Genomic DNA, 26,811 nt, shown 5'->3' with positions numbered 1-26,811 from the left:
TGAAGGACACAGATGATCCTACTGGAATGGGATCCGGTCTCTCCAGTCTCTGTGATTCGAGAACTCCTGCACAGGGTGCGGGCACTGCAGAATACTTGGATCTCCCAAAGGTGTTCACGCCTACTGCCAGTTGTAAAAGTACCTGAGCAGGTGGTGGGAGCTAACATCCCATTTACCTTTCCTGACAAATTCATCTTAGGTGCAGGCAGATCAAGCTGCTCAAGTGTGACTTGATATTTACCATGTCCCAAGTCAGACACCCAGTTACCAAGACTCCCCAAATCACTGGCCACCTTCTAAAGTCAAAGTCTACAAAACCACTGTCAATAATCACAGCTCCTTTATAACAAAACCAAGTAGTTCTAATAATAAAAAGCCATCGGAGCTTACCTCACACGAATCGTGAGCATTTCCCGAGTCTGCCATGCGTTCAAATGCTGAGCTCAATTTCCCAGGTCTTAAACTAGCTCTGCAGAACGGCAAGGTGGCAGTTCCTGTTTGATTAATTAGTCTGTTATTATGTTTCAGAGATTGGAATGTACCCACTTATTTCTTTGCACGATAATTGGACCTTGTTATTAGGACATCTTTTGGATTTCGTTGCTGTTCTCCCTCTGCTATAAAAATATATTCCTGGTAGGGTATATATATTCCCGTTGCACACACGCGGGACTGTTAAATTTAGTTATTTAGTAAGGACGGACATCCAGTGCTCCCCAAACAAACCACGATTCTGTTTCCCATTCACCCCATTTGAGGTAATATGTGGTGGTGTAGCCGTGTTGGTTCCCAGATATTAGAGAGACAAGGTGAGGGAGGGAATCGTGTGGCTCGAAAGCATGTCTCTCTCATCAACAGAAGTTGGTCCAATAGAAGATGTTATCTCCCCCACCGTGGTTCTCTGAGCGTTACAGGAGCGGTGATGCTATAGTGTGGTAGCCAGCGTGGGACCCCAATTCCCTGCCCTGACCTTGGGCCAGATTTTCAAAGGTATTTAGGGGCCTTGGGTGATTTTCAACAGTGCCTATCTGCCTCTTTAGGGGCCTTTGAAAATCTGGCTCTTACGTCTCTCTCTGCCTCGTTCTGTATCAAATGGGGAGTTAATACTTCCCTGCTCACAGGGGCGGGATGAGGTAGGATACGGCATGGGAGGCACTCCCGTCTATTGGCCAGACCAACCCTGATCTCTGGGGCAGGGTACTCAGGCTGTTTCTCATTCCAGCTCTGCCAGCCTTTACATACCTGCTATTGACCGTGGAGGGGCTCCACCCTGAGTAACGCGAGTGGATTTGGAGCGGCTATTAGGACTCCAGCCAGGGAACGTTAAGCAATGAGTGGGAGGCATGTGGAATGTGATTTTCAGGGCGCTCCAGCTGACGTCAATGGGAAATGCAGGTGCTCAGCACCTCACAAAGGGGCCTCAAGCTGGGCTCCCCTAATCAGAGGCCACTTTTAGAAGTGTGGCTGATTAGTCCTTGCCAGGCGAAAGCTCTTTGGGGGTAGGGTCATGGGCTAACAGACCTTGGCACACGGGTCATACTCAAGGACTAGGTTAGAGAAGGAACATACTAATTTAGCCCTTGGATTGGGGGGGCTCTACAGAGCACATACAGAGACCTAGCCACCTGATGAAAAGCTGATCAAGGGGATCCCTACTATTAAGCCTCCCCTCCCTCACTACCTGGGGTTTTGTAACTACCTGGATTTCCTAAAGATCTGACCTTCACGATCACCATCCCATCTCCCCACAGCGACCCCCTGCAGCACTCCCAGACAGATGTGTGGTTTCTCCTACCTGCGGCTTTCACCACCTGCACATCAAACTCCACTAATTCCAAGGGCTGTCCTCTTAATCTCCGCACGCCTCCAGCCAGGCAGGTGTTTACTCAGGGACTCCAGTTACCTCGTCTCTCCACCTGCCCCTGGATACTCCCTCTGTGTTTATCACCGTTGCCTCGTTGCCCTGTTTACGGGCTGGCCTGTATGGCTTTGGGAGTCACCCACTGGGGATATTTCACAGCAGAGACAGACACACACACACAGCGATTTGAACAGGCCTGAGTTTCGATTGGCTGCAGCAGGTTGTCTGTAACAGAGGGGCAGACACGACCCTCCGGTTCCGGATCAGTGGACCGAGGGTGCCAAACTTTTATCCTCTCCCCAAAGAGGGAACAGCTGGTGGTTAACCCTTACAATGCTGGCATTCTCCATATTGTAATGCAACAGAATACTCAGGATGGCAGCGAGAGAGATCGTTACTGAGCTGGGTTTAAGCCCCGACAGAAAAAGTTTTAGACTTAACACGGCATGCCCCAGGGATCAGAGACACACAATCCAGGTCTGTTTCTCTCCATGGGATGGCAGGAGATAGCTAGGTGGGAGCCTGACCCCCGAGCAAGTTGAGACCCTGGGACTGAGCTGAACTCACCTCAATTCAGGGGCTTCAATTCAGAGGGAGAGGGCTCGTGGCAAAAGCACCAGGAGGCCCAGCCCTGCTCCCTGCTGTTACGTGAGGGTAACAAGGATGATCACTGGGTGGAACCTAGGAGATTTCGGTGGGGAGGGAATCAGCAACACCCTAAGGTTGGGCTTTCAAAGGTAACGTCTTCCAGAGAAGCATCCCAGAGTAATTTATATGAGCAAGCAGCAGTTTTAATAAATGCAAACTTACCGTTTAAAGAGAACAAGTCACCTTAAAATATATTTCTACTGTCCCACCTCCTGTCATGCACATTAATGGCTATGCAGATACCAGTTATTTAATTAAACTGATCTGGCAAGAACACTCATCTCCTCCACTCCTCCCAACCTTGTACAGGTTTGAGTCAAGAGTACATGATGCTGCTTACAAGTGTCAGGCAGTCAAAACATGCTTCATTGTATTTCATTGATAAGTTAATTTCCAGAAGATCACAGCTTTCCAAAGCAGAGATAAATGCTGAGACCCTTCACGGATCACATCCCTCCTCTCCAAGCCCAACACACCCAGACCTTACATTCATTCTCGTTTAAGGAGACAGAGGAATACTCAAGTCACCTTCACCCACCCTTTAGATTCCACTCTGTGCTCACAGTTCTCAGTGCATTACGTCACGTCAAAGCTGGGGAGCTTCCCCAAAATAGCGAGAGCACTCCTGTAAACCAACTCCACTTGGGTGGTGGTGCAGGCACCAGCTAACACAATTGCATAACCACAGACATGGTGCATTTCACCCCTTCTTGTGGTTTGGCCCCCAAAGAGATCCAGCAGAAACTCAGTCTGTATAGTTAAGCACAGTGGCAGTGCGTAAAAGTAGGTCACGTTTCTGTTCAGCTGTCACTGGAAACAAAAACATTCACACCTCTAAAATCCACCCAATGGGAAGGAAAAGGGTTTGTCAAGAGCAGGTTTCAGAGCCTCTGAACTGGAATTCAGCCTAAATCCCTATTGGCTGAGCAGATCAATGGCCCAACAATGCATTTGAGCTTCCCTCCCAGGTCTCTATGAATAATCACAGTTTTGCTTTATTTTTGTTTTGTGTTGCTTTAAGAGACATACTACACCTCAGGGAAAAGGACAAAGTCGGGGAAGAGCCCTGATTTTCTTGTCTGGGAGTGCCGAGTGCACTGCATCATCCTGTTGCTATGCTCCATGTACTTGAAGCTTTTGGTCTTCATTAATACAAAGACAACATTAATAAAACCCTTGGTCTTTATTATCTATGAAATTTGCAGGAGAACAGGTTCTTGGTTAAGGGCTCACCTAGTCCTGTAGCCTCGTTGCCACCTGAAATCAGTCCTCTCCTCTGGCACATTAATCGCTCCACTACAAACTAGAGCTGAATTGATGTTTGCCATTGAGTCTTCCCCTACCTCCACACAAGAAACATGAGAATTAAGGGGTCTCTTCGCTCTCCTCTAGAGTGGCAGAGACTGGCTAGCAGCAAGATGATCAGTGGCTCTCCTGGCCCCAACACCCTGATCTATACAGGAAAGCTCTATCTACACTGGGTTGTTTTACACCCAGAAGGTGACAAGTGCAAACTGCGATGGAAGTTGCTAGGGTAGGTCCGTTTTGCAGTGCTCCAGGGGGGGTCTACATTAAAGGCTCCCTCCCACCCTGTATAGCTGTAGGGGTTCCCCACCCCTAGCCCCTGTAGCTATATCAGAATAGTTCCAGAGGTGGAAGTTTCCCCGGTGCAGGCTGCAGCTGGATCTGGCTTAGGCGCAGTTTGAGTTATTGGAGACGTACTTTTATGTTCCTGACACTTCCAAGCTGTTTGCGGCACTGAAGGGAGCCATAGCAATAACACTTTGCCATTCCAGAGAGACCTCCATCTGGGCATCTTAAAGCAATTTACATTCATTTATTCATTAACACCCCTGCGAAGCAGGAACAGGCTGCTCCACTCATTTTACAGGTGGGTAACTTCTGCTGTGCAGTGATTTCAGTGACTTGCTCATGATAACATAGCAGGGAAAGAGCAGAACCCAGGAGTGCTGAGTTGCAGTATGCTGCTCTAACCACTAGGTAACACTACGGCTGCTGTTAGCATCCAAGGGCAGGGAGCAGAAGAGATTTCTGAGGGATGTAATGCTCCCTGCCTTTGGTTCCACCGATTGTCAGAGCAGCACGAGTGACAGCTTGGGATTGTTCCTTTTGGCACCACAATGTGGATTCCCTTGGGCGTACCGTGTGCTGGGCTGACATTACAACAGTGCACACTAGTCTAGAAGAGGCCAGTGATTTGAGGGAGGGGAAGGGAGAACTGCAGCCTCGGCTCAGTCACAGCATCTCACTTTTGACACTAGATTTGGCACTGCGATTACAAAACAATGGGTCTGCCTCTCTTGTACAGAGCCTAGCACCATGGGCTCCTGGTCCACGGGTGGGGCCCTTAGACAGTTGCCAACCTATGGCACAGAGATAGGGCCCTGACACCGCAGATGGATCAGAGCACAGATAAGGATGAGGCGTGATAAGGAGGCCTCACAGGGACAGGTCTCTGCCCAGTTTGAAAGCCAACAGGGCCAGCTTAAGAATCAGTCCTCCACTCCCAGCAGACCCAGTTCAGCAAAGCTCTGAAGCATTTGCTTAAATCCCATTGACTTCAAAGGGACTTAGGCACATTCCTAAAGTCAGATGTGAGTTTAAGTGGTTTGCTAAATAGGTAAGGACTTCTCTGACTCAGAGCCAAGGCAGGTGGACTGTGATCGGCGCTGATCAGAGCACACCGGCTGGCGTTAGCCCAAGCAGCAGGAAAGCTGGGAAGGAAATGCAATAACCATTGCGTGTTGTGTTCAGAGGACACCACAGGACAAACCCCAAGGGGGCAGCCTGTGCACAGTGGGCAGCTGGAGAGAGCACAGACCAACGGGGGTGGAGCAGAGAAAAGAGACCAAGGGCGCCGTATATCGCTGAACTGATTCTCAGACTGCACACTGAGACGCAGAACTCAGGCCAGCTCACCAGTACCCCACATGGCAGCTCATTTCCACCCCGCCCCAATGTCACTGCACCGTCTAGCTCACTTTAATTACTGCACACAGTGAAACTCCACAGTAGTGACCCTGGCGAACTCCCCGACAGCAAAGTGACATGAGCATCGCTTCTGCGCCGTTCAGCAGTGAAACTGCACTGCCTCTCCAGGCACCTTTCGCTCAGCCGGAGCGGGATTCTACCTCACTCGCAGATGCTCAATATTGCGTTCTGCCCACCTTCTGCTCTCACTGAGCAGAGGGGAGAAATTGCCACTACCCTAGAAAACCAGTCTTGCTACAGCCACCCACGCCCATGCATCCTTGCGAGTGCCCCCTGCCGCTTGCTGCTTCTCTCAAGGGGATTGTACCTGGAGATCTTTTGCCAGACGCAACCCGTTCTATTCGGTAAAACCCTGTTTCCAGGGAAGAATTTGCATATGATTTCTGTTAATGAATAACAGAAATAAGGAAAAAGAACAGGAGGTCTTGTGGCACCTTAGAGATGCACAAATTTATTAGCGCATAAGCTTTCGTGAGCTACAGATCACTTCATCGGATGCATGCAGTGGAAAATACAGTGGGGAGATTTTATATACACAGAGAACATGAAACAATGGGTATTACCATACAGGCTGTAACAAGAGTGACCAGGAAAGGTGAGCTATCACTGCACGCATCCGATGAAGTGAGCTGTAGCTCACAAAAGCTTATGCTCTAATAAATTGGTTAGTCTCTAAAGTGCCACAAGTCCTCCTTTTCTTTTTACGGATACAGACTAACACGGCTGCTACTCTGAAACCAGAAATAAGGAAGCATTTCACCGTGATACTCAGTAATTCACTGGCCAGAGGTAGCAGATAACATTTTGCTCAGCTACTTTGCTGTCGGGGAGTTCGCCAAGGTCATGCACGCGCACGCATTAATCACACCTTAATGACTGCACTAGATTCATGATTTAAATTTCCCAGCAAGTCACTAATCTGACCTGAAATTGCATAGAACACTCATGCAAGCATCCTCAAGGGGCCAAGTGACAGCTCTGTGATCCTGTTATTCAGAAACGGACCATGCAGCCTGCACAGTCTGACTGCCCCTCACACAGAGCGAAATATGTAAAATCACTTTCACGTGGAACGGGTCGGGGGGTGGGGCGGGGGGAGAGGTGTCTCTCTGCATCCTTGCTGTCATATGTGAACGTAGATGTCCCTGCTCCAGCAGGTCAATGCATGGGCCGCTAAACAATACAGAATAGGATCAAATCCAGGTTCGATCAGTCTGGAGTTCGGAGGGAGGGCAAGGCTGGCTTTCACACCCCACAGACCCAGAGCCCATGGTTGTTTTTTTGCTGGTGATGGGTGCCTTCCAGATGCTAATAGTAAACAGAAGGCTGGCGTTTCCATGGGGTCACAGGTTCTGAAGAACCATTATCAAAAAAGAAGAGGATGAAAAGTTACTGGAAGAAAAGCGTGTGGTTGGGGCCTTCTTTCCAGGCAACACAATTACTGGTTATTCCCCAGTGCAGGGGTTCTCAACCCCAGGGGTTCATGCACAGGGGTCATGACCACCTGGCCCTTCCCATCGCACTAAGGGGGAGCAGGGTCACTTATGGAACCACGGCCCTAGCACTCAGAGCACACAGTGGCTTCGTTCTCGTGCTGCCAAAAGCGACATCTGCACCGCTCTGCCCTCCTTTCCTTTGGAGGAAAGTTAAAGAATAAAAGTAACAGCTGGGAGGGAGAAAAGGAGGCTACTTACGTCCGTCCCCTCATTCCAAAGCCGAGATGGCAGCGCCTCCGCAGGGTGGGGCTTTACAATCCCACTCTTCCGTCCCCTATCAAAGGAAGACAAGAGACAGGAGGAGTACTCAGTGCAGTGGCATACAGGGAATTGTTACTGCCGGGGGAATTCCGTCCCACTGTGCATGCGCAGAATTCATGTCCCCTGCAGATTTCTTTGCTTCCCCGCAGAAAAATGACTTTCTGGCAGGGAAGGAAAGGGAAGCTGCAAGAGCAGTCACGCACCACTCTCTAGCAGAGCAGATACATCGTTTCAGGCACCCGGAGCAGCCGGCGGAGAGGTAAATCACTGTGGAGCTGGGGACACCCTAGCCAGTGGCTCCTATCCTGAGCCAGGATCAGCTGCTAGTTCCGGCTGAGCTGGAGGCAGGAGAGGACTGGACTTCCTCTTCCCCTGAAAGGAGTGGCTGGGGCTGCGTCAGACCCACACTCAGAAACCTCCCCCAGCTGCAGGAAGCTCAGCATCCTCCCCTGCTTCCTGCCCCCATCGCTCCTCACCTGCAGGGGGAGAGATCACTGTACCGGAGCTGCTCCCCCGTCCATCCAGACCTCCCATACCTAGACACACCCACCAAGCCTCACCCCGTACCCCCCGAGCCCTCCATACCCAAAACCCTACCCCACTGAACCTCAACCACTGCATGTGGAGCCCCCCTGAACCCAGACCCCCTGTCTCCAGACCTCCGCCTTTTCACCCAGACTACCCCGCCCCTCCCCGAGCTCCCTGTACTCACACCCCCACCCTGATGAGCCCCACCCCCCTGCACCACCCTGAGCCCCCACATCCAGACCCCCATGCCACTGACCTCTAACAAGCTGCACCCAGCCCCCCACCCAACCCCACTCCCCCAGCACCCAGACCTCCCAGCTGAGACCCCCTACACCCAGACCCCTCCGCTGAGCCCCAACCACCTTCACCTGAAAACCATGCAGGGTCTCATTGCCCCTGCACCTGGAACCCCACTCCCAATGAGCCTCTGTGCATCCAGATCCCCCCACTGAGGTGCCTGCACCCAGACTGTCCCACACAGAACCCTCTCACCCCACACTGAGCCCCTTCACATTTAGATCCTGCCTGGTTGAGCCTGCCTGCCCCACACCTGGTGCACTTGGCACAGAGGAGCAGGGCCAGGTCTTGTGCTGTGTCAGGGTCGGGTGCAGCCTCACTGCTGAGTCTGTGTCCCAGGGGTGGGTGGTGGTGGTGGGGCTGCAGGGTGATCTCCCACTTTCATGCAGCCAGTGGCCTCTGCATTTATTTATTGACAAATAAAACTTGCAGAATTTTAAAATATTGTGCACAAAATTTTTAGGCGCAGAATTCCCTCAGGAGTAAATTGTGCATCACTTAATTGCTTCTTGTATTCAGGGCCACTAGAACCCACTGTGCTGGGGCTGAGGAGTTAGAGGACACGAATGTCACCATGCATCTCACCACACACCGGCTGAGCTGTGAATTCAACCTCTGAACAGACAATTCCCCCCCCCCATCTCTTCCATTGCTCCTGCTACCTTGATCTAGTCGTGTGCAATTAGGGGCAATCCAATCAGAGCCCCCATGCAGGGCTTGTTATTTCACCTTGGAAGATGCTACCAATCCCAGCTCTTGAGCAGAAACAGAAGCTGCTACCGGAGATCATCAGGGGGCGTCTGGTGCCTGAAACTCAGAGCCATCTGTGCTGCTGGTGAGAAGCTGCATCCCCACCTGTAAGCAGCAGGCTGAAAGACTCTTTGGCTGATTTTGAGTCACCCTGAAACTGCCCAGCCCAGGGTGGCTTAGCCTAGTCTTGTCGAGAGGATGTTTACATATATTAATCTACCATAGCAATAACGACACGCCCTGCTTGCCTCCTGGCTGCTTAGATTTTAATTAGATTCTGCTTAGATTCCAACAAACAGGTCAGATGCTCTGCTATACCTAGTTCATCAAAGGGGCATGGCACACTTAAGAGCCCCAAGGGAAAACAAACTGAGCTGAATTGCCTGGCTTCTTCTGGTAAGTTTTGTGTCTTGGCCCAAGGGGTTCCCTCTTGCTGACCCAGACCTCTGCTACTCTGGGACGTTTAAGAGAGGAATTAAAAGAACCAGATCCTAGGCATAAAGTTTTATGCACACACACCCTCCTTTCCCTGCACCCGCAGGCTGCTCTTGTGGAGAGCCGCAGGCACAGTCCCGGTGCAGCGTCTCTGGTAATGTATCAGCATCTCAGTGCATGGAGCATTAGAGATGCTGTGGGGATCCTGATGCTAAGATCCCCCCAGGGCAATCAGCTAATACCCACGGCACTAGAGAGGACGGGGACCTCTCTGGTATGTTGGCCTCCGTTGATTGACCTTGTGGTCCATAGGCATCCATTGCGAGTCCTGGCAAAGGTGCGGCAGGATCTATTTGGACTGGAATTTAGCCTGCTAAGGGAAACAATGGAAGCAGAGTTGCTCTGGACATTACAAACCAGTGAAGGAGAAAGCATCTTTCAGTAGGCCAAGACTTCCCTAACTACGATCAACAACCATCTTCTCTCACTTTCCTCACCTCTGCTGGGGTTGCTATAACTACCTTGTGAGCCATCCCAACTTTAGCTGACCTCCAGGGGGGGTTCCTAACTCCTATTGCTCTGCTTCCTCCTCTTGGAGTCTAATGGGACATGCAACATCGCTTCCCACTTTTAGGTTTTAGTGAGAACTGCAGCCCCACTTACATGCTATTGCATGCTGTCCTTGTCAGCAATGGAAGGCAGTAGCACCTAGTAGTTAGAGCAGGACTCCTGCGCCCAGCTGGCCACTGAATCACTTTGGACTACTCTTTTAACCTCTCTCTGCCTCTGGTTCCCCATCTGTAAAACGGATCCAACAAACATCATCATCATCATGTACCTACTTCACAGGGTGTTGCATGACTCGATGAGTCTGAGTCACGCAAAGCTTGTCAGATGCTAATCTAGAGGTCACGTTCATCACAGCTGTTACTGCAAGAGCCAGTTTAGAAACACAGGTAAGAGTCAAAGAAGGACCAGCAAGTGTCTTCCCTGCAGGGAAGGCCCAGCAGCCATGGTGCAGCATGAAATGAGGCCAGCTTCTCACAGCGGTATCCGGGATTTCCAGAAAAGAAGTGGTGGGATGCAGTGAGTTTGTTGCCCACCATCATCCTCATTCTCCTTGGGAGTGGAGCTTTGGATGACTCTAATTCTATGTCTCCACTGAGAGTTGTTCTTTCCCTGGCTCGCTCCACCCCATCAAACCTCATCTCCCTGCTCTGAATGGGGTGCCACTTCAGTGTCTCCCCTCCCCGTATTTTTAAATAGATCATCTATGTTTACTAGACCGCCCCGCTTGGAGAGGGCCAGAAACGTAGGCAGCGCAGAGTTAGCCTTCAAGGTCATTAGACAAGTGTGTGAATCCTGTCTCCGTATCACATCCTGAGCCACCTGACGTCCTCCCAATCCAACAACCCGTTTGTGAGCCAGCCATTTATCCACCCTGCCAGGCAGTGCTCCTCGGATCGCTCAGCAAGCCTCCCCCGTTCTACAATCCAGTACCTTTGCGACAGTCATGATTAGAATTAGATCTGTCGCATTGCCATCAGCTGCCCATTCGATTAGTAGCTCAAAGAGAGCATGATCTTATTAACCAGGCCCCCTGCCCACACTAGCCATTACCGCACAGCTTAGCTCTTCTCCAGTTGCTTGCCCACAGCAGAGAAACTCATTTAGTGCTGCTGGAATGTTTCAGAGTGACATCACTGGAGTTTAATTGTCCTGTGGATGGACAGAGAGCAATGAAAGCCAGAGAACCGCAACAGTGCCAGCTTTCCATACACACAGACACACACACACCCCACCCCACAAAGCCCTGCTCGAACAGCCTGGGAGGGACCCCGTCTAGAGGAGTTCCAAACACTCAACTCATTCCTTCTGGTCTTCCTGCCAAGACTGGAGTTAAGGGAGGCATAGGAGAAGAACGTGGACCTGTGCCACTAGAAGAAAGAAACCCAGATTGTTTCACATGAACACCAAACAGCCATCAAAGTAAAGAGTCTATAACAAGGGGGTGACCAGATCACCAGTAAGCCCTTAAGGGAAACATGCAGCTATCCAGGTCTCAGTGGCAAACAACTCAGGAGTGCAACACACATGTGGAAGGTACGTATGGATAGAGCACGGTTTGCAAGGATTCCAGGCAAAATACAACGTAAGCAAAGCCACCTAAGCCGGCCTCCTTTCCGTAGTCCTCAGAGTACAGCAGAAGTTCCCCCTAGCAAATCCCAGGTTCACTCTGACAAACATGAACGCTTAGAACACCAGAGGAAGCAGATAGCAGAGGTTCCATCAGAGCAGCCCAGGGCAGGTTTGGCTCAAGTCCCCACCGCAGCAGTGAAGGACAGGAGATGTTACCGAATAGCTTATAACACCTCCTGTGTTGTATATAGTCAATGTACTGTAACCAGGCAGGGGGAACATACCCTGAGCTTCATTCCAACTGGGCTCTGCTTTTTACCCACTCAAAACAGGATTCAAACCCTCAAGCCCAGAGGCTGCTCCATAAACTCTGATCACACGTTGTTCCTAGAGCCAGCTGCTAGTCAACTCCAGCTCCTGCCTGCATTTGTTACCTGAGTGACAGGCTGCAAGATGTGTGGTGCCCCTGAGGCAGCAGCATGTGTGGAATGCAAAGAGGACCCCGTCTGGGCACACACATCAAAGAACAAATAGCCGGCCTGCACACACCACATGGGAAAATGCAGAATATGACCTCATCCCTGTAGCACTGGGATTTGCTAACATTAGAGAGGCAGGGGGGTAAATGACAAGAGAATCCAAAGAACGGGAGGGCGAGGATGAGGAAGATAGATGTGGAGGAGGTTGAATAAGCACTTGTGGCATTTTTCATCCTTAGATCTCAAAGTGAAGGTAGCATTATCCCCATTTTACAGAGAGGGAAACCAAGACAGAGAAACGTGAGCAACGTGACCAAGGTGATAGCAAATCACTAGCAGAGCCAGGAATAGAACCCAAGCCCTCCTCAACCTGGTGCCCCATCCAAGAACCCGTTTATCACAGCTGCAAGCTGGCAATCAGCTGACACAGAATCCATCACAGAAGCGGCTGCATTTCATTGGTCAGTGGAGCGTGTCAGCAGGAATCACAGAAATGTATTACTCACATAACTGTTATGCAAATATTGTCAAGGAAGAGCCAATAAAACCTTTTATTGCACACCACAATGGCACCAATAATCATCCTAGGGTAATTTTCAGCACAACATTATTGTTCAGCTGTTCCTCTGAATCTCCTGGGACCTTTAGTTCCAGCCTTTGGTTTTACATATCTGCCAAGACGACCCCTCCCTGCCACGTCATAGGGTCCCTGCGTGCAGTACAGGCTCAGAAGGAAAGAGTGCCACTTAACAGGTACCAGCCGGCTCTTCCTAGAAGGCTAGACATGTTCCCTCAAGGTTCCCACTGCAGCAATGACCAAGCTGGACTCTGCTTACCTTGGGAGGAGCTGATAAAACAAGAGCCCAAGGGGAGCTAACTTGTATTCAGACCCAACTTTCTCTTGCACATTACGCAGTGTCTTATGACGGTCATGCAATGAAAGCTCCCATTGTAACACCCTGGCGCACCGAGTTACAGCTGCTCTGGGAACCTCATATGACTTCCAGGAAGCTCCAATCTCAACCTCAGCGTGGCATTAATAAATACAGCCCATTAATACGTTCACAACACATGCACGCACATGTGAGATCCGCTATGAGGACTTCTTGGACTGGACTGCAGTGAAAACAGTCCCCAAACAGGTTACACATCTGGAATACTGAAGTAACAAGATTCCATGATACAACAGCTGGTCAACACCATCAACATTAAGGTCTCAGTCCGGCCAGTGGCCCCATTAGCAAGGATATACCATACTGTAGCTGATTGCTAACAGTTCCTCTTGAGCACACTCTGGTCTCTTACTCCAGAACTATTTTATAAAGGAGGGGGAAGAGGCTATGGATACAAGGGCCAAACTAGCTCCCATTACACTTTGGAGAGCGAGTTAACACTCGCTCTTCCGCTGCATGCTGCAGCAGCCTGCCCGCCCTCTTAGCTTCTGCTTGCAATGCTTGTCTCAGAGAAGTTGAAATCTGTCAGAGGGCCAGGGGATGGAGGGTAACAACTGGCTGTTGAGGTCATGGCCCATGATTGCGAATGGGCAAGTCCCACAGAGAAGACAGGTTTTGCGGTATCCCATGGTTACGCATGGCAAACACACCGTCTAACGGTCAAAGCAGAGCACTGGAGTCAGAACTCCTGGGTCCTATTCCTGGCTCTGCACGGACTCACTCTGTGCCCTTGGGCTTCCCGCTGAGGGAAACTGAGGCACTCTAGCCCCGCCAAGTGTTGTTCTCCTTGATGTTAATGCTGCTCCAGTTACTAACCCTCCGCAAGTGCCCAGCCTCGGTGGGAATTAGGGTCAGGGTACAGGTGCTCCTGTCGCAAGCAGAACGTGGCCTGGCATCTTTATTGGCTACACGGATACAGCTAGACGAGCGAGGAAAACAAATCAGCTTAGCATAATGGATTTACTGTCTGAAATACAGCTCAGCCCTAATCAATGCCCCATCTCTACCCAGCACCAGCCGTGCTCGCTTGGCAAGCAGAAAGGAGCAGCTCCCTTAGAACCACCACTAATTTGTCCTGCTCCAGCAGAGGTCACCAGTGCTCACACATACACACACCGCCAGTGCATGGTGGCCGGATAGGGAGTGCAGACTGTCTCGGGCATGCTGTGAAGCATAAATTAAAGTCGCTGTGCGGAGAAAAATCTCCTACTTGTGCATTTCCATTGCAAGTGCAAACCTGGGGTCCTCTCTGACTCTTCTAAACCAGTGGCTCTCCACCTTGCCAGATGACTGTACCCCTTTCTGGAGTCTGATTTGTCTCGCATACCCCCAAGTTTCACCTCACTTAAAAACTACTTGCCTACAGAATCAGACATAAAAATGCAAAAAAGCGTCACAGTTCACTATGACAGAAAAAGCACAGACTTTCTCATTTTTACCATATAATTATAAAATAAATCATCTGGAATATAAATATTGTACTTACATTTCAGTGTATAGTATAGTATATAGAGCAGGACAAACAAGTCATTGTCTGTAGGACATTTGAGTTTGTACTGACTTCACTAGTGCTTTTTATGTAGCCTGTTGTACAACGAGGCAAATCTCTAGATGAGTTGATGTACCCCCGGAAGACCTGTGTGCATACCCCTGGTTGCGAACCACTGTTCTAAAGCCTTTGCTTTCATGCATTTCTAGAGGAGAAGTGAAAAAGGAAATCCAAAAACAGGCTTCAGAGGAACAGCCGTGTTAGTCTGTATGCAAAGACAATATATAGGCATTTTCCAGAGAATGCAACACAAATGTAAAGGGAGGTTAACGTTCTCACATTTTACTCTGCATTAATTCTGGTTAATTTCAGTTCATCACTTGACTAAAACAGATTTGCCTTTTCAAGGGAAAAAGCCCTGCTGTGGGCTGCAGAAAAGGTTTTTGGAACTAAATTACAAGGCCAGTATTTTTAGACAGAAATAACTAGAAATTTCAGACTGCACCTGGCATATAGGTTGAGTTAATGCTACTGAAACGTCTATGGTGTCACGAGAGACTTGCTTAGGGAGCGTTCCCCTTAAAAACCAGGCTAAAGTAACACATGGTGCCCAGCATCCCATGGGCAGTCACTGAGTCTCTTGCATTGATAATCACAGAGGTCCTGCCTCGGGGGCTGGCTGACCTTTGCCTTGTTCCAACGCACACACATTATTCAGACAGCAGATAGGGTGGGAGTCTCCAACCCTTATGGGTAACCACCTGTGATAAATAAGGGGCGGGGGGGGGAGAGGAGCTCCCTTTTATGGGCACCCAGCCAGCCAGCGAGCGATAAAATCCCTGTTAGTGGCTGCTCTCTACTTGCTTTACCTGTAAAGGGTTTAAAAGTCCATAGGTAAAAGGGAGGCAGTGGGCACCTGACCAAAAGAGCCAATGGGAAGGCTAGAACTTTTTAAAATTGGGAAAAAACTTCCCCTTTGTTGGTCTGTGTTGTTCTTCCGGAGAGCAGGAAGGACGAGGTATGAAAATCATCAGATCCTACCTAGAAACTACTCATCTGAAACCCCCGATATGTCAGTAGATCAGGGAATGTCTAGGAAGACGCGATCAGGTTACCTCCTTTTATTTCTTTATGGCTTGTAGACTCTTCTGTGGTCACCCCAGGTGCTTTTGTTTTGCGTGTAACCTTTAAACTGGAGCTCAAGAAGCAATCTTGATGCTTAATCCTTGTAATTGTTGTTTTTTAAACCTATCAAAAAGCCTAAGCTCCAGATGTCTTTTCTTTCTTTTTGTTTTTAATAAAATTTACCTTTTTTTAAGAACAGGACTGGATCTGTGTGTCCCTAAGAGGTTTATGCACCTCTTATGCAGTTTAATTAGCTGGTGGCAACAATTGATTTCCTTCTCAGCTCTTCCCCACAGAGGTGGTGAAAGGGCTTGAGGGAACACCCCAGGAAGGAATTCCCAAGTGCGCCTTCTTGGGCTCTCAAAGGGGTTTTTGCAATTGGGTGGTGGCAGCATCTAAAAAAAGCTCTAACCTTGGAAGTTGAATACAAGTATGGAGTTCAATATCTTCATAAATGATCTGGAGGATGGTGTGGATTGCACTCTCAGCAAATTTGCGGATGATACTAAACTAGGAGGAGTGGTAGATACACTGGAGGGCAGGGATAGGATACAGAGGGACCTAGACAAATTGGAGGATTGGGCCAAAAGAAATCTGATGAGGTTCAGTAAGGATAAGTGCAGGGTCCTGCACTTAGGACGGAGGAACCCAATGCACCGCTACAGACTAGGGACCGAATGGCTAGGCAGCAGTTCTGCGGAAAAGGACCTAGGGGTTACAGTGGACGAGAAGCTGGATATGAGTCAGCAGTGTGCCCTTGTTGCCAAGAAGGCCAATGGCATTTTGGGATGTATAAGTAGGGGCATAGCGAGCAGATCGAGGGACGTGATCGTTCCCCTCTATTCGGCATTGGTGAGGCCTCATCTGGAGTACTGTGTCCAGTTTTGGGCCCCACACTACAAGAAGGATGTGGATAAATTGGAGAGAGTCCAGCGAAGGGCAACAAAAATGATTAGGGGTCTGGAACACATGACTTATGAGGAGAGGCTGAGGGAACTGGGATTGTTCAGTCTGCAGAAGAGAAGAATGAGGGGGGATTTGATAGCTGCTTTCAACTACCTAAGAGGTGGTTCCAGAGAGGATGGTTCTAGACTATTCTCAATGGTAGAAGAGGACAGAACAAGGAGTAATGGTCTCAAGTTGCAGTGGGGGAGATTTAGGTTGGATATTAGGAAAAACTTTTTCACTAGGAGGGTGGTGAAACACTGGAATGCGTTACCTAGGGAGGTGGTAGAATCTCCTTCCTTAGAGGTTTTTAAGGTCAGGCTTGACAAAGCCCTGGCTGGGATGATTTAATTGGGGATTGGTCCTGCTTTGAGCAGGGGGTTGGACTAGATGACCTTCAGGGGTCCCTTCCAACCCTGATATTCTATGATTCTATGAGTGGCCAGTATTAATTTTTAGAATCCTTGCGGGCCCCCACCTTCTGCAGTCAAAGTGCCAGAGTGGGGAATCAGCCTTGACATCACCCCATGGTCATACCCCAATTACTGACTGTGTACACAAATTGCTAGACATCTGAAATATTGCAGAGCACAGAGATCATCCCAGAAGTCCACCTTTACCTGGAACACAGGTGGGAGATCAGTATCCAAAACAAGCAGTTCTGAGGAAGGGCACACAGAGGCTGAACGCATGCCTGGAAAGGACAAGTACTGTGTGAGTCACATCATTCAGCAGGGACAGAAGGTTTCTCTCATGCAAGACCCTGATCCCCTCTAAGGTTTACCAAGGCAGGCTTGCTCACGGCAGAGCTCAATATAGCCCATTCAGCCACACACCCAGGCATGCCCTAACCTCAACGCTTTCAGTCCAGCAGCTGCATTCTGACATACCCAGCACTCCTCGAACGGCAGCGTGACGGGTGCGTTCTGCCCCATAGCCACTGCTTTGTACCAGGCAGCTGAAGGGCTGAGTCCTGGATGTTGTTACGTGACCTCACAGTCTGTGTCTCAGCCAGGCCCAGGCCCTGGAAGAACGAGGCAGGCGGGGCTCCGGAAGTAGAATCACAGTTGTTTATCCCTGGCAGAGGGCACAACGGCACCTGCCCTCCTGCTGCTGGAGTGGCTGTACAGCAGTTTCTACCCCGCCCCAGTAGGAAGCATCTCCCTACCATGCACATCCTTGCAGAATAGCTTCCTGAGACAAGGATCTCCCCTCCCCGCAATCCGGGAGGAGCCACGCTGGTTAGGGGCTGCCTATGCCGGGTGCCAACAGCCACCAAGCCAGTGCAGTCACTCTGCTCCACCGCGGTGGTCACCTGGCTGAAGAGATGTGTTTGGTTTTGGGGGTGGCGGGGTGTTGGACTCTGCAGTGTCTAAGACGGGGTAGGCAACCTACGGCACGGGCGCCAAAGGCGGATTTTCAGTGACACTCACACCGCCCAGGTCCTGGCCACCGGTCCGGGGGCTCTGCATTTTCATTTCATTTTAAATGAAGCTTCCGAAACATTTTTAAAAACCTTATTTACTTTACATACAACGATAGTTCAGTTATATATTAAAGACTTATAGAAAGAGACCTTCTAAAAACGTGAAAATGTATTACTGGCACGTGAAACGTTAAATTAGAATGAATGAATGAAGACTCGGCACACCACTTCTGAAAGGTTGCCGACCCCTGGTCTAAGAGGAGCTCCACTCACCCAGCCCCAGCTGAAAGGAGCTGGCAGGCAGGCTGGGGGATGTAGTTTTAGTGGGGATGTTGATTTTTAGTGGGTGTTGGTCCTGCTTTGAGCAGGGGGTTGGACTAGATGACCTCCTGAGGTCTCTTCCAACCCTGATAGTCTAGGATTCTAAGTAACATTACAGAATCCAGGCTGAGCTATCAGAGAGGGGTTGGGGGGGGGGGTGTATTTTATTTTATGTCTGACCTTTGTTCAGCTGGTTAAGAACTATATTTGTACAGCTTTCAGAGAAGCAGCCGTGTTAGTCCGTATTCGCAAAAAGAAAAGGAGGACTAAATTGGTTAGTCTCTAAGGTGCCACTAGTACTCCTTTTATATTTGTACAGCTGCTGCAGGGGAGAAGGTGGGGAGGGGCGGGGAATTAAAGCATGAAGTTTGAATGAATTTCTCTCTCCCACAGCCTAAGTGGAGAAAAAATAGAAACATTCAACGCTGGAAAAGAGAGGAGAGACTTGGTTCAATATTTAAAGAGTTCAGAGACACTCCGGAAGGAGTTTTTCAGTTTCAGCCCCTCAGGTTTGAGAGCTGGGATCTGCGCGGGAGGCGATTTCACAAGTACAAGCTTCACCAGCTCATTGTTAAACATTCGAAAATGGTTTTTAAATAGTCATGGATTCCAAGGCCAGCAGGGACCATGGTGACCATCTGTCCTACCTCCTGTATGACGCAGGCCAGAGAACGGCCCCGAAATAATTCCTAGAGCAGAGCTTTTAGCCTAACCTCCAATCTAGATTTTAAAATGGCCAGTGATGGAGAATAGACATAGTGACACATTCATCTATGAGGGAACAACGAGGCTAGTGGCAAGGTACAAGAGTGCAAGTAATTTGTTCAGGCCTCCCACAACAGAGGCGGGGTTCATTTGTAACAGGACACAATGGGATGAAACAGGCAGGATCCATCTGACGTGGAGTCAACACTGCACGGCCGGACTGACGCACACGAGCAGAGCTGTGTGGAAGGGACGGGTCAGGATTGGACTAGCAGGGGTGTTGCAGGTCAAGATTGTGGGACATCAGCAGAGCTGTGGGGGAGCTCATGACCGGATTCAGAGCTGTACCAAAGAGCAGGGGACTAGAACAGCAGAGGGATGAATGCACTATAAGGTGGGTAGAAAGCTGGCTAGATTGTCGGGCTCAACGGGTAGTGATCAATGGCTCCATGTCTAGTTGGCAGCCAGTATCAAGTGGAGTGCCCCAAGGGTCGGTCCTGGGGCCGGTTTTGTTCAATATCTTCATAAATGATCTGGAGGATGGTGTGGATTGCACTCTCAGCAAATTTGCGGATGATACTAAACTGGGAGGAGTGGTAGATACGCTGGAGGGGAGGGAAAGGATACAGAAGGACCTAGACAAATTGGAGGATTGGGCCAAAAGAAATCTGATGAGGTTCAATAAGGATAAGTGCAGGGTCCTGCACTTAGGACGGAAGAACCCAATGCACAGCTACAGACTAGGGACCGAATGGCTAGGCAGCAGTTCTGCGGAAAAGGACCTAGGGGTGACAGTGGACGAGAAGCTGGATATGAGTCAGCAGTGTGCCCTTGTTGCCAAGAAGGCCAATGGCATTTTGGGATGTATAAGTAGGGGCATAGCGAGCAGATCGAGGGACGTGATCGTTCCACTCTATTCGACATTGGTGAGGCCTCATCTGGAGTACTGTGTCCAGTTTTGGGCCCCACACTTCAAGAAGGATGTGGATAAATTGGAGAGAGTCCAGCGAAGGGCAACAAAAATGATTAGGGGTCTGGAACACATGACTTATGAGGAGAGGCTGAGGGAGCTGGGATTGTTTAGCCTGCAGAAGAGAAGAATGAGGGGGGATTTGATAGCTGCTTTCAACTACCTGAAAGGAGGTTCCAAAGAGGATGGCTCTAGACTGTTCTCAATGGTATCAGATGACAGAACGAGGAGTAATGGTCTCAAGTTGCAGTGGGGGAGGTTTAGATTGGATATTAGGAAAAACTTTTTCACTAAGAGGGTGGTGAAACACTGGAATGCGTTACCTAGGGAGGTGGTAGAATCTCCTTCCTTAGAGGTTTTTAAGGTCAGGCTTGACAAAGCCCTGGCTGGGATGATTTAACTGGGAATTGGTCCTGCTTCGAGCAGGGGGTTGGACTAGATGACCTTCTGGGGTCCCTTCCAACCCTTATATTCTATGATTCTATGATTTGGAGCTCATCAGTGCCAGCTGCAAAAGGGCAGCCAAGGAAGGAGAGAGAGTTTAGAACTCCGGCAGGTTTGCTACTTTGCCAAGGAGAAAGCCACATGCGACATCCAAACTTCCCCATGGGAGAGCGAGGCCCAGATCCTCAAAGGTTTTAAGGTACCTAACTCCCATTGGAGTTGGACACTTAAATACCTTTGAGGATCCACTGGGCCTGAGTCTCCAGAGGGAAAGAGATGTTAAACCCACCCTTTATACTTGGTCTGACTACGAAGGAAATATACTGGCTCTTCGGTAACGGGTTTCCAACTGGACTCTTCTTTTAGTTGGAGGCTGTTGCATATTGGAATTACCTGCAGGGTGGGTTCCTGGGATTGGACATGCGGGAAGGAGATTTGCATAGCAGATCCCAAAACAAAAATAAGCTCATTGGGTGCCCAAACAGCAAGCTCCCGGATCCTGTGGGAGGATCTGGGATGGAAGGAGAGATCAGGGACTGGCATTACACACATGCTGTTTGCCCCAAGGAGGGGCCTGCGGCAGCCTCAGAAAGGAGGGTCTGTGGCTGAGGCTTTGAACTGGGTGGGGTTCACAGCCCAGTCAGACAATCCTTCTGAAAGCTTGAGGGAGCCACACAAGGCCACATTCCAGGTGCTCAGCACCTGCACTTGGGGACAGGTTTTCAGAACGGTTCAGCACCCATCATCTCTTTTGAAGAGACATCTCTTAATCGGTGTGACACATCTGTTAAACCAGAATAACAAGCCAGTCCTACTTCACCGGGTTCTTGGAAACAATCACACACAGTAAGGAGCGCAATGTGCAAATACCAAAGTGACAGAGGCCACATAAGAGCCCCACAGGGGTTGGGAGGAGACCAGAGACCTGCATAACTTTGTTTTTTCCCTTGGGGGGGAAATTCCTTTGCTCAAAGCAAAAAAAAAAAAAAAAGGAAATTTTTTAGGTCAGCACCAAAACTGACCCAGTGAAATGTGTTTATGATCAACCATGTTCCATACGAGAGGGTCGAAAGGTTACAGCACATACCTTAAGAAAAATTTCCACTTACTTTTTGGTTTGTTAGACTTTGTGCTATGGAAAATTGCAACAATGAAGAAGGGGAAGATCTTGTCCAGAAAGTTTCAATAAAATCAATGTAATAGGACAGCCCCTCCACCATTTCCACTGCAGCTTTAGCATGCTAGGGAGCAGGAACAGTCGCTCCGTCAGCGGGTGTGAAACTGATGTTACAAAAAATCCACATCTGCACCAATAGGAAAAGAATAAGATACATAAAACCGAAATGTGGTGCCAACACAAATCCCACCGCTGATACCTGGAAACTTGAACTAGTTATCTCAGACTTGGTAAGCTCGCTTCTTATCTACAAGGACAACCTCCAAAAAAATCGGCAGCAAGGTGGATCACTTCCACAGACATTCAACCTTGAGGTCCAGACTGGATCGTCTCTCATCCCACAGCCTGGGCTTTGTACACAGGTGACAAATCTAAACATACACATGCACACAAGCTTCTGAACATGCCTAGATAAATAAATGTGTTAGTCGCTAAGGTGCCACAAGTCCTCCTGTTCTTTTTGAGCATGCCTAGAACATCCTGAATTCTCCGAGAATCTGCAAGGTCTCTACCATATTGTTTCCACCCACACAAAGATCTGTTACACTGCCATACCCTTTGGGTATGTCTACAGTTGGAACGGGGGCTGTGATTCCCAGCCCCAAATGTAATGCCCTGCCTTCCTCACCAATTCTGAAATATTTCTTTATAAACATTGCCTAGCACTCCAAGTTTGTGCATCGCTAAGCTGTGCTGCAAACTACATTGCTCAGCTGTGGTGCTAGCTATAAATAGAACAAACGTATCTTTCTTGCCCTGAAGTGCTTTAAGTTGTCGGGAAAAAGGAATTAAAAAAAGATGATACAAAAAGCACACATTCTGGAATTTTTACTATCAAAAAGGTTTTGTTCATCTGATTTCATTTTGCTGCGTAGATGCAGTTTCACCAGTTTTATACACCTGCATTTAGCATTCCTGCAGAGCGTGAGAAAGGAATCACTCGAGCCTTGCCCGCAACACTCCTCCAATCTGGACTGTGTTCCATGCTTGCCTGCGGGACAATCACCACATTCCCTTCACTCTGTCAGACCAAGCCCATCGCTGGGCAACGTCTTCAGGTTTGTGAAGCCGACGAAACTACACCAATTTACATCAGCTGAGAGTGTGGCCCCTGGATTCCAAGCCATGTTTGCACAAAGCTCAACACTGGCAGAAAATTAGAATTTCACATTGGTAAGGGAGATTTTAGGCTTTGCACAACAGATGGTCAATTTCATGTCTTCCAGGAAATCTCCAGTGACTGCAGACAGTACTGTGAATGCAGCCTCCCCCTGGCAGATCCTGCAAGGGAAAAGGCAATCAGAGCTCTGTGTTTTCAGTAATGCAGACCCTGGGAGTAATCCACTCCCACCAGGGAAAGAGAGGCCAGACTTTGTAGTCACCCCAGCAATGCAAAAAAATCCTTAAACCCTAATTGGTGAAAATGGTGTAAAAGGAAAATAAAGTTACTGTTTCTGGAGCCTAGTTTATTTCTATTTTACTAGACAACATTGGGACTATGTCTTTACTAGCAGCAGCATGTAATGAAGTCATTACACCCACAGATCAGAAACTAAGAGCTCACAGGAGGGCTTTTTTTTAACCACTCAGCCATGGGCATGTTCCACATTCAGAAACAGGCTGTGTCTAAAACACCCTCCCTAAGCCTGGCTTACAAAGTTAGGTCTTATCCACAGTTTGTGCATGGAGAAACTGAGGCACAGAGAAACAGAGACATGCGCAGAATCACCCCTCTCCTCTGCCAAATTCCAGGGGGCAGGGAGGTGAGGAGAAGCGTGGGCGCTGGGCAGCCTGCAACCTCCACTCTCGCAGGACTCCTTCCACTCACTGACCCTCAACTCCATGCCAGGGAAAGAGCTGGCTCAAGGACTAGTACAGATGGGGAGAACTCCTTGGAAGGCCAGGAGGGAAAAGGGCAGGCTAGCAACATGACACACCCGTGGGAGTTCGGCCTTGGGGGCACCAGCTTGCTGTTGATTTCACCTGCTCTGTTGGAGGCCAGCTCTCTCAGCAGGGACTGGCTAAAATTAAGACAAAACACCACTGGGCTCGACCCTGAAAGCCGTGACACTGCAGCTTGTAGGGCACACAATCCCTAGCCACATAGCTTCTCTGGGTTATCCCATTTGCTCGTGTTGGCCCTTCTGACACCAGTGTCTGTTCCTTGTGCTGAGCAATACAAGGCCACAGTCACCTACCTGCTAAGTCAGCTTCCTGGTGGAAAAGAAATCAGCAGTGTGGAATCTGGGCTTATTCTAAGCGTAACTTGTCTTCTTTACACCCATCCAACAGCCCTGGAAGGAGATGGTCAAACAGCATACAGGGCAATCCCCTCTACTGGGAATCACAGCCCCACACCAATGCCTTGTTCCCAGGAAGCAGCTCTGCCCCAAGAATTTACTCTAGTTACATCCTAATACAGAGCGCAAACTCTCCCGCGGCTCACACAGCTCTTTCTACACAGAAACGGACCGAACTAAAAACTAAAAAAACATGTCTTCCCAGGGATGAACATTTGCTCTCATGCTAAGAAAGAACCTGAATGACTAACAGCACCACCTGGTGATGTCTTCTATAACTACGGATGACAGTATTTCAAACATCTTTATGCCATGTAAGCCCCCCAAAGCAGTTTACAGATATTCGTCGGAGAGACAGGCCCTATCTAGAACCGGACCCTCCCAACGTGACCTTAGGTAGGAGATACAGATCCCAACTCATGGCTCATGAATTCAGATGTAAAATTGCCCAATGAAGTAGACCCTGCTCTGTGCTGCTCCTCTCCAGCAGGCTGGGGGTACAGCGTGCTCCTCACCGTGCTTGGTCACTGAGGGATACAAAGCCTCCTCAGTGTTGGACCACCCCCATAGCAACACTGCCCTGAGACTGAGGTCTGTGATCCAGCAGCTCCAGCTCCATGCTCTGGTGCTACGTAGCAGGTCTGGAATTACGTCTCAGACGGCTGCTGTAGACCATCGCTTAGCATGCACACGGTAGCTTTCATCCCAAGCAATGCAAAGCTCACACAGCACGGCTCCATTTATTGGTCAATCAGTTGGTGCATGTGTTCCATAAACAGACTGAAGAGCAGTTTACCCGGCCTACGTAACTATGTAATCGACGCATTTTCACATGGTAACGTCAGCATGCTCAAACAAACAGCCACGGGACAATTTACTTAGCAGGGATTGGCACTGCTGCATAAATGAAATGTGTCCTGAAAAGCGTGGCTTGGAAGCTTCAACAGATCCAATAAGCGTGTGCCAGCTGAAAACAGCACCACAACTAGTTCTCACACACACACACACACACACCCCTTGTAAACCTCATGTACATCAATGCAATAAACACATCAAATGAGAGGGATCCGAGAGGGTGGGGACACTGGTGGAGCCACCGTTGAGTTATGAAGATCCACCCAAAGGGCATGCCAGTATAAACTTTATTCTACCCCACTCAGTGACATGGATTTATGATACCACCCCAGCTTCACCTCACATGGAAACACAGTCACCTCTGCAGGGAATTGCAGCCGCTCTCAGGTACACGATATGGGAGTTTAGGGCAGGGAATGAAGAAGAAAACCAGTTCCACTTGAAACTGCAGGGGGAAGCTAAGAGGGAGCAAGTGGGGATTTGGCCAGGACCCCAGGGCAAGCCCCCCATCACTCACGAAACATGCCATTGGATCCTTAATGTCACAGGTGGTCAAGGCCTGAATGTTACATTTCATCTTAAAGGGCCACAGAAAGGAAACTGGGGTGGTTGAACCAGTTGGACTCAATACATCCCACCCAGCAAGCTTCTTTAATCTGTCACTAGCAACTGGTAAGTGCATCTGGAGTAAGCATCTGGAGTAAGCAGCCTCTAGGGCATTGGAATCTATTCTACTCAGGTGTCAAGTTGGGTTTCCGTAGTGTAGTGGTAATCAATTCACCAAACACGCGAAAGGTCCCTGGTTCGAAACCGGGTGGAAACAGATTGCTGTCCCTTTTCGGGGAGGGAGAGCTCTGTGGTTTGAGCATTGGCCTGCTAAACCCAGGCTTGTGAGTTCAATCCTTGAGGGGGCCATTTAGGGTATATTATTCTCAAGCCTCCCCAGGAAAGGGGGTGAAGGGGCTTGGGGGGATATTTTAAGGAACAGGAACTCCAAGTGGTCCTTTCCCTTTTTCTTTGTCTAAATCACTTGGTGGTGGCAGCATACTGTTCAAGGACAAGGTAGAATTTGTGCCTTTGGGAAATTTTTTACCTAAGCTGGTAAAAATAAGCTTAAGGGGTCTTTCATGCGGGTCCCCACATCTGTACCCCAGAGTTCAGAGTGGGGAAGGAACCCTCACACCGCGCCTACAGGAGAGGGAGGAGCAGGGACGGGGCTCGCGCAGAGGAATACTGTACTGGTGGGTCCCCGGTATCCGCCGTTTTGGTGTCCGTCGCCCTTTTCAAGAACACAACCCTGATGTATACCGGGGACCAGCTGTATGTTCTGGCGGAGCAGCCCCTCTAGGGACTGGGTACAATGCGGGTTTGGGGAGCTGAAAGCTGCAAGTTCTCTTCATGGTCCTGCATGGGGGCAACAGAACTTGCTGGTGACCACGGCTAAACCAGCAACTGTGGTCCTACAGCCTGTCGCCATGCTACCCCCAGCCGAGATCACATGAGAGGGGCCTGGCTAGGCTTTGACTAGGAGGTTTCCTTGAAATCTAAGAGCTAAACTGTTGGGCAGCGCTACCCTGAAGACACCTTAGACCAGTAGGAACAGGCAGGTGCTGCGGAAAGTGACGCTCAGGTTTCAGGCGGTGGTGCTCTTCCCACCAAGCCAGTGCCCCAGTGCCAGAGGACGCTGAGCACCCAGCTTTCTGATGACCCAGGCCACAAAGGTCCCGACAGCTCGTGCTGGGGTGAGTAATTAATCGTGGAAGTGAAATCCTAGTGAAGAAAATAGAAAGGGGCATTAACTCTGGCAAGTGAAGTACAAAAATATAATTAGGAAAGCCAAAAAAGAATGTGAAGAACAGCTAGCCAAAGACTCAAAGTAATAGTAAAAAATTTTTAAGTACAACAGAAGCAGGAAGCCTGCTAAACAACCAGTGGGGGCACTGGACGATCGAGAGGCTAAAGAAGCACTCAAGAACGATAAGGCCATTGTGGAGAAACTAAATAAATTCTTTGCATTGGTCTTCACGGCTGAGGATGTGATTAGGGAAATGTGTTCGGGAGATTCCCAAACCTGAGCCATTCTTTTTAGGTGACAAATCTGAGGAACTGTCCCAGATTGAGGTGTCATTAGAGGAGGTTTTGGAACAGATTGATAAACTAAACAATAAGAAGCCATCAGGACCGGAAGGTATTCA

At 49.3% G+C, this 26,811-nt stretch overlaps 1 protein-coding gene across 11 annotated transcripts in view; it reads right to left on the bottom strand.

The window, feature by feature from the left end:
- Positions 1 to 26,811, bottom strand: part of ST3GAL4 (ST3 beta-galactoside alpha-2,3-sialyltransferase 4) — a 174,009-nt gene that overhangs the window by 67,332 nt on the left and 79,866 nt on the right. For 7 of the 11 annotated variants that reach the window (XM_048827641.2, XM_075122158.1, XM_048827646.2 and 4 more), the window contains one exon: positions 7,216 to 7,291. The exons of 3 other annotated variants lie outside the window; for them this stretch is intronic. Coding sequence is in view for 1 of the 8 variants with exons in the window: in XM_048827644.2 (XP_048683601.2) it covers positions 391 to 426 (36 nt within the window). In the remaining 7 variants the exon portion in view is untranslated. Of the gene's footprint in view, positions 1 to 390; positions 495 to 7,215; positions 7,292 to 26,811 lie in introns of those variants that run through there. One more of the 11 variants, XM_048827644.2, reaches the window with a different exon arrangement.

The sequence above is a fragment of the Caretta caretta genome, chromosome 22, assembly GCF_965140235.1.
Source record: "Caretta caretta isolate rCarCar2 chromosome 22, rCarCar1.hap1, whole genome shotgun sequence".
NCBI lineage: Eukaryota > Metazoa > Chordata > Testudines > Cheloniidae > Caretta > Caretta caretta.
Note: the sequence above shows the minus strand (reverse complement) of the source record. Positions and strands in the feature narration are given on the sequence as shown.